The 12553-nt window shown below is 40.7% G+C and overlaps 1 protein-coding gene across 1 annotated transcript; it reads right to left on the bottom strand.

The window, feature by feature from the left end:
- Positions 1-729: 729 nt before the first annotated feature.
- osbp2a (oxysterol binding protein 2a) lies at positions 730-12368 on the bottom strand. The gene is made up of 14 exons (XM_019271901.2): positions 11797-12368; positions 10561-10766; positions 6911-7161; positions 6606-6774; positions 5208-5328; positions 5040-5106; positions 4809-4946; positions 4455-4700; positions 4124-4244; positions 3888-3991; positions 3484-3579; positions 2935-3119; positions 2618-2838; positions 730-2507 (listed from the first exon to the last, which is right to left on the bottom strand). Exons 1-14 carry the CDS (start codon positions 11955-11957, stop codon positions 2365-2367), a joined length of 2229 nt encoding a protein of 742 aa, XP_019127446.1. The 5' UTR covers positions 11958-12368; the 3' UTR covers positions 730-2364.
- Between the last annotated feature and the right edge of the window lie 185 nt (positions 12369-12553).

The raw sequence follows: 12553 nt of genomic DNA on the forward strand, positions 1-12553 counted from the left end.
GAATAATAAATTCAACTTAAACTTGATACTTTGAATCCAGTCCTCCTTATTCAAGGGTTCTTCCCTAAAAATTCTCGTAACATATATATTCTATAATATATAATACATTCTAATATTCCTTTTTTGACTTGAATCCATGCAGAGATGACACTGTGAAGGCATAGAGTAACCTTTATAGAGATAACCATTATGAAAATTGTCATGTGGTTAAAGGTAAAAGTTCTTTTTAAAATATCAGAACAGGAACTGTACACAATAACTGACCAGATTACACTCTGAAGTCTGCTAAACTTTTTAACAAATATATATATCAAAGCCTGTCCCAATTAGTTCAGATGAAGTAAATCACCTTTGTATCACCTCTTAAAACTTGTATTTTACTCACTATTGTCACTAGTGTCACAAATATAATATCATGTTGATATTATATAGTACTGGGAAAGAAGCTGTGACAAAATAGTACAAGTGGAATATAATTGTGTATTAAAGTTTATAAAAAGTCTATCAACATTTCCTTTATCACATTTCCAAACTGAGTTCTTTTTGAGACATTTCTGGCATCTGGATTGTTATTTTGCACTCATGACAGCAGCTGCCATCCAGCTTCAAGCCCAAACTACACACAAACTGTCTGAAGATAAATATATTGTTGGCCCTGGAGGCGTCATGAGAGACACTGTCTTCTGTGTCATCTGTGTGAGACAAAAAATTTGACAGTAAACAAACAGCGAGGTTGGCGGCTTTATGTTTTTATTTGAGCTCAAAAATGTGAATATTCTTGAGATCGTCGGGCACAAAAGGTGAGTTCACATCATGTCTCAGTAAGAGTCTACAAACAATTAACTAGGTGAAGAGGCTTTTCACTACAGAAGTGCTTAAGCACTCTAAAACCATGCATAGCTACAGCGTACATATGTTGCCATGGAAACTGTCGAGTTCATGTAGCATGTATTGATTACCCGTGGGTAAACATAACATTGTGCTTTATTTGAACAACACCTTATTTGCATCATCAATAGTATATACTGTATCTTATAAACTTTAATTATAATTTCATGTCCCGTACATCCTCATTGACTGGTACACAATCTTGACTCTATTAAAGATTATGTATACACAAATAGAGTTTAAGTAGTGACCAAAGTGTGAATGTTTAAGTCGTGTGAAACCATATTCTCTTACAGTGATTATAAACAAGGTGTGCTCTATTTCTATTATATTCTTGCTATATACAGGCCAAAAGCAATCAGGCAGTCGTACATGTTATAATACACAGTAAGCTGAAGACTATAAACTATAATATTATTGGATATAGGATGTATATTTGCTACTAATGTACACCAATGCTCGCTCGCACATAAACACCTTTGCATATGTGCATTGCAAAGCCTTTCTTCAACTGTTCTCCGCTCCTTGCCTGATGTTTATAAATCTTTACATTACCATCATTCAGCTAATGGAATACTATTGGTAAAACATAGTTTTTGCGCTGCATCATTTTCTGATTTGGGGGTATTTTCTTTCTCAAGTGACTGTGCAGTTGTGTTATTGCTAACTTGCCCAAATAATAGAAACCACTCATAGAGCTAGCCATTTCTACTGTTTTAACTAGGGGAGGAAAACATGTTTGTTGCTACTTACCAAGATGATGAACCCTGATATTTGTGTACATTTTAAACAATAAAGTAAACAGCTACACAAGAACTGTGAATCCTTGAAGATACAGTTTCATTTTAAGAAGTAGAATAGTAAAAATCCCCAAGAATCAGGAGGATCTATAAATCAAGTTCTGCTGAGAAAAAGCCTTTTAGTGCGTGAAGACTGCTTTCTTCTGCTGCAGTCCTTTAAAAAAGCCTGGTGTCTCTGTCAGAACCCAGCAGCATGAGGAACATGTTGTTCCAGCTTTGGGGGAACAAGATGTTCAGTCCTTGTACCACTCCTTGCCCCCCAGTTATCGCGTAACACACCCATAGAAACACGTGTGTTATTCGGCGTAGAAATAATTTCTCTGTAAAGCATATGCCAATATTTCAGCACCACACACACACACACACACACACACATGAGAACTCTGCGTACTCTCATAAATGTCTGCAGTGTTGAATAAGCGTACACAAAAGACACACAAACTGAGGCCATGCATTCTGAAAATATAATAGAGCAGAAGAGAGTAAGATTAGTGAGAGTGAAAGCAGGAGCTTGTTTTTGTGCTTGAAATACAGGGAGTGACGGTTACTTTCAATAGCTGGTTCACTCACTCTCACACACACACACACACACACACCAAAAACTGTCCAGAGTATCCTTACATCAGGGGGAATCACCCAGCCTGTGTGATGCCATGGTGCATGGTGAACTTTTGTCCTAGAAGATCTCAGGGCATTGGCTCCAATCCTGTCTGTCTTTGGCCTCCCAGTAGCCGCCCCTGTAGACATAGGTGCTTTCTCTCATTGTATCATCTGTCCTCTTCTCAAACCACAGTGGCTGGTAACCCTCGATGTCTTGCCCTGATGCCACAGAATGTTGTTTTTATTAAAGAATGACTTACTTGAATATTTTTTCTCTGCACACTCTAACTATTGTCTACTACACAACAAGGTGGTTTCTTTGTTCTCACCTTCCTCCAGGGCCTGATTGGCTTGTGCCTCCCTTCTCTTCCTCTCCAGTCTCTGACACTCCTCCAGACGCTGCTTCTGGACGTTTGCTTCATCCCACAGACCTGCTTCCATCAGCCGCTGGTCCGGCCGCAGGCGACTGTCAGTGGGCGCGACACCGTCTTCTGGTTCATTGAGAGTCAGAGCCAAGGAGGAGAAAAAGTGCATGTTCTCTGCGTTATCTCTGGAGAGTGAAAGATAGAAGACACAGCACAATAAGACAAACGGTCAGACAGTTCACAAATGTGAGGTACAAATGTGTTAGATAAGATAAACATACGGGAGAGGATATTTCTTCCACAACAGTTTGGGCTGAAGAGTCTGATAAACTGTCTTTTGTTTGCCTTCAGAGCCTCCGCATCCTTGGCTGCTGTCCACAATTTTGGCACTCTCCATCTTGTCGTCCCAGGTTCCTGACAGGATGTAATGAGCTGTGCCCTCTCTGTCCTCTACGACTCCTGTCACCTAGAGACACAGAGATGATGTGATGCATAAAGCGATCAGTTACATTCATGCTCTGACTGCCCGGCATTGACACATTCACAGCTAGGTACTATTTTACTGCTTACTTTACAGCTTTCTCGGTAGTTGCTGATTTCACGATACAGTCTCAGGAATAAGGAATCTCTTGACGGTTATTTACAGTGATATGCTATCACAATTTTAGGCAGGAGTCATGCTGATTCTTGATACAAGCTTGTTTTGCTGTCGACTTGTTTTGCCTTCAGGTAAGTGTAAAACTGGGTAAATGCTGCGAATTTTGAATGAAGACAACCAACAAAGATCTGAAACAGTTCATTACAGAATGAAAAACGCACAGCAGACTTACTTTACGTGGGACTTCTCTGGAGAAGTAGCTGTAGGGGGAGAATTTGAGACGGCAGGTGTCCTTGGTAGTGTTGTTTACAATGTCAATGTCCCCAGACTGCCGAAAGCAACAGACAGGAAAACAGATGTGACTTAAAAGTGTATGATAACCCAAATTACTTTCTTTAGCAATGCAACACAAACACACACCCACACACCTGCTGTATTTTTACAAGACAAAACTGACTTACAAACAGTGTTAACTTTCTTTTGCCTTTATTGTATTTTGTTTTAGAAGATCTCGACTTAATTCTGCATTACAAGTTATTATTTTCACTTTTTAAGCACAGACTCACAAACAAAGTCAGAGGCAGGTTGTGTTTTTTTAACAGTTAAAAGCAGGAAAAGCGTTCGAGAGGGGCACACCTGATCAATCCAAAGTTTTCCCACAATAATGTTATGCACTGTTGAAGTCACTTTGCTCCACACATAGTGGTTTCCGCTTGAGTGGAACTGCAGGTGAATGTTTCCTAGAGTCAAGAGAAAGATCACAATGTGCTTTACTAGAAAATCATTTATCATTTATGTTGTAACAGGTATTCTTGTGTATATTTACAAATCATATCTGGCTTGTAAATTCCAAACTATCACTTGTTACTTACCTAATGGTACAACAGAAATATATTTTCCACGAAACTTGCTATCAATAGTGATATGCTGCCACAGGGTCCATCCTCGCTGTGACGTAACATGGTGAGCAGCAGCTGGTGGGTGATGACTGACCTGAGAGTAAAGGGTATCAGCAGGTGTCAACAGAGGTAGTACAGACATCACACTGTTTGCTGTTCACTAGAGGGTAATCTTATCATTATACAAATCCGAGTGTGTGTATGTATACAGCATGTATATGTAACCTGTGATGTGTATGTGTGTTTGTATGTTTGTTCTGAATAATGTCCCTAAGGGCCCCTCATATGTTTGCGTTTGTCTCACCTGCTCAGAGATGGAGCGATAACCATACTCGTCCAGTCGGTCCAGCTCGTAAGTCTCCCCCAGCAGAGGGTTGAAGGGCTTGGCTGTACGGTGGACTGTGGTGGAGTAGGAGGAGACAGAAAAGGCAGCCACCAGGCACATCTGCTCCAAAGAGGAGTCACAGCGAGCTGCTCGGTCCAGAAGCTCGCTGTACTCCAGATCCTCACTCAGACGTTGCAGCATCGACAGCGGTTCGTTGAAATTGACCTGCGATCACACACAGACAAAAGTTCATATTTAGAAAACCCATTTATTTAAAAAAAACAACAACAACTATATTACAGCCAATTTGTACTGCATGTTTTTTTTATTTACAGGCATAGGAATCTTGGACAGGTCTTTGCCAATACAGTTCTTCATGATGCTCCACAGGTTAAGGGAGTAATTTGGTTTGTCAGGGATACGACTGCGTCTTGTTCTTCCTAGCTGCATGTGGTTTGTGCCTGAGTTGTCCTGAAAAACAATCAAATAAAACAAAACAAGACTTTTGAGGGCTTTTCTGTCACAAAGATACATGTATTTAATATCAGCATGCTTGGGACCTACGTTCTCATTGTGAGTCCAGTCATTGGGCACTCCTCCGCTCATCATACTCTGATTACTCCCTGAGCGCCTGAAAGAAAGCAACATCATTATACAAGTTCAAAGGGTAACTGTGCTTGTGACTGATCTGGAACACAGCTCTCATTACTCTGTATAGAGATGATGTCTCACTTGTGCTGTATGTTGCCACTAGCAGTCACAGTTATGAATGCAGGGGAGTCCTCCATGGCATCAAAGAACTCTGCGTCGTCATTCTCATCACTCGCATCCCCCTCCTGAGAGCGCTCCGTGCCTACGGCAACAGACACAGGACCAGAAAATTTATAAGTTAAGTAATTTGATTGGGCGAGAGTTATTCCATGGGTGCTGCTCTGACGTATCGCTCCAGTTTACAGGCGTTACAGTCATCATCTATCTTAAGCTGCACTTAAGCACCACAAATATTTCAAAAACACACACAAGGGGCAACCATTTACTGCATGCTTATGTTAGAAACTGAACACGATTAGCTGATAATAAACCTGATGAGCCACTGTTAGTAATCAATACACAACTATAAATCAAACCAATAACTAACAGCCGTCATACTTTACCTCGCATGTACATCATATGTTACCTAGTGCTTCTGTAGTGGTGACAAAACATCCAAAAAAATAAACATATTAGCAGTTTGAATTAAACTAAAGCTCCCTGCACTGGATGGGGAAAATATTACATCAAAGTCCTATTAAGAAATATGATGTGTCAGCGCATAACGATAGTGAAAGTAATGTGTTAAAAGTCTTTTTGTCAATTCGGCATCAATATAATATAAATTGTATTTCTGTACAAACTTTACATTTTGTCGCCTCAACAACTCAAGAATTCAGCAGGCAGCCTTGTGTCTACAACTGAATCACAGCTTTGCTAATACAGCAGCACACAAATAATTACAATATGACAGAATAGAGTGCACTAAACCCATACAACTTGATTATCGTTCTTTTGTTTTGTTTGTTTAGTTTGCAAGTGATGCGAAAGCTGTTTGATGGTCTGTACTTTGCTTTATGTCTAATAAAAATCACCTCTGTATTAGTGTTTCTGTCTGATTTGCAGGAGTTACCGCCTTAATTGTTAGTGTTTCTGTCTGATTTGCAGGAGTTACCGCCTTAATTGCAGGTTTGTAAGTTGCAACAATTGTAAAATTATAGAGAATATGCGCCAAAGAAAAAAACAGTGTTGACAGTCACAAGAAAACCCACCAACACTAACTGGAAGACATTCGATGTGATATTTGCTTCACACACTATGTAAACACTTCACAAACTATAGCCTTAAAATATGTCTTAAATTAGCAAATGACATCCTCAACTATACAAATAATACACTTGTCACTAAACCGGTAATTTAAGAGGGCTATTCTGTTATATTTTTGTTCTTTTCCTGTAGATAAATGCACTAAAAATTCAGATACAAGTCTGACTGAGTCACTTTTCTGTGACAGATGTGCATCACTCCTACTGGCCAGAAGAGGGCCATATTCATATTCTGTGAGATTACACTTAAGCGACAGAGAGGGATGCATCTCACCTGTATATGAGGTGGGATTCTCCTTCCAGGCTCTCTCTAAGCTGTTGTGCTGTTTGGCTAACTGTTCGATGGTCTCCTCCAGATGGTGACGCTGCTCTCTCTCATGCTGCAGGGCCTTCTGCCACCTCCGGCTGTGAGATTCTGCTACGTCCAGAAAGTCACGACAAGCCTGAAGGCGTGAACACAACACACATCAAAAAGATCCAAGGCAGAGAACCTCAAGCTGCATCCCCTCATTAAAAGAGACATTTGAACACACAGCAGCCAGTTATACCGGATGAAGGCATACACATACGTGAACTCACATTGATCATAGCATTGGAGGTGATGCGGAAAAGGGTGGCTCGCTCATTAACAGCTTTCACTTTGTCTGTGCTGTCAGCAGATCCACGCAGTTCCTCGAGTTCGCTGAGGGAGCGCTGGAGTGCGGCGCCGTGCTTTCCTATCAGCTCATTACAGGTGCTCAGGTCATCTAGCTTGCTGGCCAGAGTCTTGAGCACCCCTTGGGTTAGGGCTCGGTCCTCCTGAGGTACAGGGCCTTCATCTCCTGAGTCGTCTTCACACACAAAACAAAAAAGCAAAAGGCAGAGCACCCCAAGATGACCATTAGAGACTGTAACTGAACATTTTGGGTGTTTATAGTGTTGAAATACTGTAGTACAAATAAATTTAAAACAAATAAATTCCTCATCATCAGACATATTGAGAAAGACATTTTAAACACTCTGAATTTAGATTGAGAGAGTGTTTGTGGGGAAACGGATCTAGGATGATAATAACACTTCACGCCTTGATCCCCCACACCCCTTCCTCTACAAGATCGGAAAGCTGTGAATGAACACTGTTGCCCTGGAAACGTAGTCCTGTGCAATCAGGAGGCTCGGCTATTTTTAGAAGAAAAGGGAGAAAAAAAGGATGACGCACTATCCTTTCCCTCCTCTCCTTCTCTCTCTACCCCTTGTTGGCAGCTCAGCTCAGCTGTCAGTCTCTGGGATTTTAGAGGGAGATCAGACATACTGCACTGATTAGAAGTCATCATTAAAAAATATATGACTTTAACTTCTGCCTGAACCCTATAGATTCAGTTTTTTTGCCTCGAGCTAAACCGTGAATGTGAGTAGTTCTTTGTATAGCTGCACCATGAAATCCAGTGAGAACTGTAGATAGTTTTATGCATAAATATCCTTATACATATCTGGTACTAGACCTTGGGAGTCTCACTCAATTTTTAAGTGAACTCTGAGGCTCTGAATAGCGCTTGTTCACACAATATGTTTGTCATAATGGACCTGCAAAAGAGTTTGTGGCTTGGAGAGGGTACTGGAGCAAATTGCGCTCTATTAAAAGCCTCTCAGTGACATTAGTTTGAAAATGACCCTGGACTCAAGATGCCTCATTAGTACAAATTTAACGGCTGGTTTCACGCCCTAAATAGCTGTAAATGTCAACACAAATAATCGTTCTTTAAAATGCAAACAACTGAAACCTTTCTAGGTCGAAACATTCCCTCACTTAAAGAAACAGATTGTTTGTGTAATCCCCAAAAAGCTCACAAGCACGTCGACTGAATCTAGGCCAGCGTCTGCATCGCCTGTGAGCGCTAAAACATGCGGACATACTACTACACTCCATTAGAGGGGAAAGGAAATAAAAACAATCAGGACAAAGTGGATTAACAAAGTCTCAGGAGGAGTAGATTAAAAATCCTTCAGGCATCTGTAACGGTTTCATGACCCATATACAGCCGAGAAAATGAATCTCACTTGACTTATTGTACTCGAGGTGTTAAAACACTATATTCTGAATTTGGTCAGGCTGTGATCCAATCTACTGCTGTGGAAGTGCACTTCATCTTACAGCCGTAACACACATCGATGGAAGGATAACATGCATACTACAGTGGGTGCTCGTCTGGTCGGCGTACTGATGTGTTATTTTTCACACAGGACACTGGGTAGTCTGAGAGAAATTGGTGACTCATCGTTGAATTGTGAAAAGCACACCCACAGGTGATAGAGAGAGCAACAATGTGGACACAGTGTGGGAGAGTGAAAAATCAGGGGATGCACTGTAAGCTCCTGCAGCACGGATGAAGTCTGACTGTAATATGCTATAAAATATGCATTCGCTGTCACACTCTCACATGTCAAACTTTCGGGTTGTTTCAAAACATACCTCTTTTCTAAAAGATGGTACACATGCAGTGCAGCGCTACAATATAAGTGCCTGATAACTTCTGCACTATCCACCTAATTACTGCTGTTCTAATCCAGTTTTAGCCAATTAAAATGCCCCACTAGTGTTGCTACAAAGCCCAAAACTACATTATGCAGTAATCCATAATCACATCATACACACTTTACCAAATCAAACAAGGATTTACGTCTGTGTGCATTAAAACCACAGGTTATTCTCTTTATAACTGTGTGAAGCAGAGAGTATTAGCAATGTTTGTTGAAGAATAAGACATGCCTTGGTCAAGACTATAAATCTATCAGGAAAATAAGTAAGACAGAACATACACACACAATTTGTGGACAGTGGGAAACCTCAGAGAGAAACTGAAACTGTGTAAGTATTTTGTCTCTAATCATCACTTTTTACAACGGTAGACGCAGCATACAACACCTTACTCATCAGTCATGGTCTCCATATGCTAATATGGTCAGAGTAACAGACAACACTGATTTGCATCTTGCAGGTACGAACCTTTTACTCAGCACTAAATGGTGCTTAAAGGCACACGCCTCTTAGGGATGATTCGTCCAGCAGCTGCATATATACAGTAATAATCCAGAGTAAAAGAGTAGGATTCAAATCAGCTGGAAACAAAAGACAAATATGGCACGCTGGATTGAGATTTGATTTTTAAATCTGGTTGTGTTCTTGGAAATCACGATGCCCTTTTGTTTACTTTAACGCCAATTCTGTCACGTGAGAAATCCAATCGGCAAATCGAAACAGATATTTGCACAGATTACAGCCAAACTTACTGAACTCCATAAACACACACACTCTGCAACAATGACAAAGACACACACACATGCGTTCAAGCAAGCATGCACAGCCTCTATCTCAATTCTTATTCTGCTCATAGTAAAATAATAATCAGATTACTTACAAGGTGACACTTATTTGAAAAGGCTTCACTCGTGTCTCCACAGAGTGTATGGTGAAAAATGTTTTCAATGAATATCCTCACACCCACTGTCTTTTTTTTTTTTTTTACCCCTCCTGCTACCAGAACGGTAGGAGGAGTCTAAGGGAAGGTCATTTCATTCAGCTCTCACTGTCGTCATACTGAAGGAGACAGGGAGGGGAGGAAGGAGACGGAGTGGGAGGGAGGTGGTAGATGGATGTGTGTTTGTGCACATTTATGGAGGAGAGAAGGAGGGAAGAGATATAAACCGAGAGAGATAGCGATGGAGAGGGAGGAAAAAACCAACCTGTGCACCTTTGCTCTGTTTCTTTTCTTTTTAAAACGCCCACAAGGAACAAATAAGGCCAGACAGCAGCACACCAGACTCATAGAATACAAGACGTATTATATTCTGTGTTAAGAATCAAAGTGAATATTGCATAAATGACAGCTAAAAGGAACAAATCATTTCAAATGCAGGTTGCGCATCGCATCCTTGCCCCAGATTCACCACGACATATTGATCAACACTGCCCTCTTGTGGCTCATTGTTCACACAATGCTTAAGGCTACAAGGAAATGTGCATTTAGGTAAGTGGGTCTCGGCTGCTTGAGGCTGCATTCAGGTTACAGCTAAAATTAGCTTGTCTAGCTCAGATGTTCTCAGGTGAACCATGTTGTTCTTTTGAAGCACAGATTCTGGGACATTTCTTTGCACCGGTACAGTGCTGTGTGGGGACATTCACCACATATTAGCACAGCTAGATTCACCAGTACACAATGACATCCAATCACTACTGTACATTACCCATTTACCTGAGTGATGCATCAGGAGAGTGGCATTGGCCTTGGCTTGCTGCAGGGCTGACACCCATCGCTGACACTCTCCCTCAGAGGTGGCCTTTAAGTGGTAGCTTCGGCCTCCGCTAGTTAACACCAGGTGGCAGGTGTCACCAACCTCGATGTGGGCTTTCGCCAGAGGAATGGTTCCCCGGCAAGTGTGTGCCATCTCTGCCTGAGTCCTGAGGGAAACAAACAAAACAGTTGGAGAAAAGATGAGTTGTTAATAGTGGCATGTGGCAGCAGGAATCTCTGCTCGATCTCCATGTTGATGTGTGTCCCATTTATAAAATGGGACAGCTCCATTTTTTAATGACTTTAAAGAAGTTTTCTGTTAAAATAGCATCCCAGTAAGTCTGTCAAGCATTCAAGTCTTAATGATGACAAGCACTGGACAATTTGTAGTCTATATTTCTCCGGAGGCTTTTGTCTTACCTGATTATGGCCTTTTTCATACACTTTTATATATTAATACTGGGTATTTTAAGATAACTTATCATTCCCTTATGGCTTGTACATGACATGTAACATACAAAATGTAAAGAGGATAATAATTTGATCACATTGTACATCTTTTATGGAAGATTTCTTAGATTTTTACATGTCAGGAAATGATCTCTGTTTTACATTCATGTTTTGCAGAGATAGCTTATGGTTTGTGCATGACGTGTAACATGAAAAACACAGACAGGGTATTAATTTTAGTACATTGCATGCCATTAATGTAAGATTTGTAGGTTGGTATAGTAAATGAATGGTGATATAGAGAAAACAAGCACTTTTTCTTAGACTTTTATATGTTTTGCACTTATACTGTTTTAAACCTGTGCAAACAAATAACAGAAATGCAACTCTAGCTTGACAGATACAATAACTACACAGTTTAGCAATCTTGTATGGAATAAATAAAGTTAAAGAGGTTCAAATACTCGTAAAATTAATACATTTTAAACACATATAAGTTAGCTTAAGCTTATAACTATGACTCAGGTGATTTCTACTGTTGCTGAACTGCACTGAATCATTCAGGGCACTCCCTCTTCGGACAGAGGAGCTAAAAAGTTTCCACGTATTTAAAATAAATCACTTTTTCTTACATAACTCATCCGCTAACATGATAATAACACATTTAATCTTTATAAACTTTAAAAAAATAAAAATTTAAAAAATAAAAGCGGGTTAACGGTCGCAGTAACCGTTGGTTACCGTTACCTGTAGTAGGACAGCAGGCCGTTGCTAAGGACGAACCACCGCCGCTGGTAGCCCTTCAGGTAGTTGGTCCATTTAAAGAGCCAGCCTTTGTAGGTGTCCAAACACGGCAGGTGGAGCCCCGGGAGAGTCGGGGAGGGCAAACACTTGACCAGTTCGTTCATTTTTTAATTTCTTTTTTCGTCTCTAACGTTTACCGGAGCTGGGATGGTGAGTGTGTGTGTGTGTGTGTGTGTGTGTGTGTGTGTGTGTGTGTGTGTGTGTGTGTGTCAACAGCTGCCCCTTCCTCGCGCTAGCTGCGTGCAGCTGTGTCCTCCGCTGAAGCTAACTGTCTCTGTTAGCTTGCAGCTGTTTTTAGCTGAAGCTGTGTCAGTGTTAACACTGAGGTAGTTTTTTTTTTTTTTTGTTAAAAACAACAGCAACAAGCAAAAAAAATAATAAACAAATAAAATAAATCTAGTAAATGTTCGAGTTAAAGATGAAACACATCGCTGCTGTGTCAAGTCATACTACATAAGCTGAGCCTGCACTTTGACTGCGGTGTTATGATAAAGCCTGTGGATGAGAGAGAGAGAGAGAGAGAGAGAAAGAGAGACATCATGATGACGTCCTTATCACAGGATTGTAGCATATGGGTGTGTGTGTGTGTGTGTGTGTGTGTGTGTGTGTGTGTGTGTGTGTGTGTTACACTGCCATATTGTGCATATTTGCAAGACGCTGTTATAAAGGAAGTAGGAAATAATGATATCAATATCAGTCT

The sequence above is a fragment of the Larimichthys crocea genome, chromosome IX (assembly GCF_000972845.2).
Source record: "Larimichthys crocea isolate SSNF chromosome IX, L_crocea_2.0, whole genome shotgun sequence".
Taxonomy (NCBI): domain Eukaryota; kingdom Metazoa; phylum Chordata; class Actinopteri; family Sciaenidae; genus Larimichthys; species Larimichthys crocea.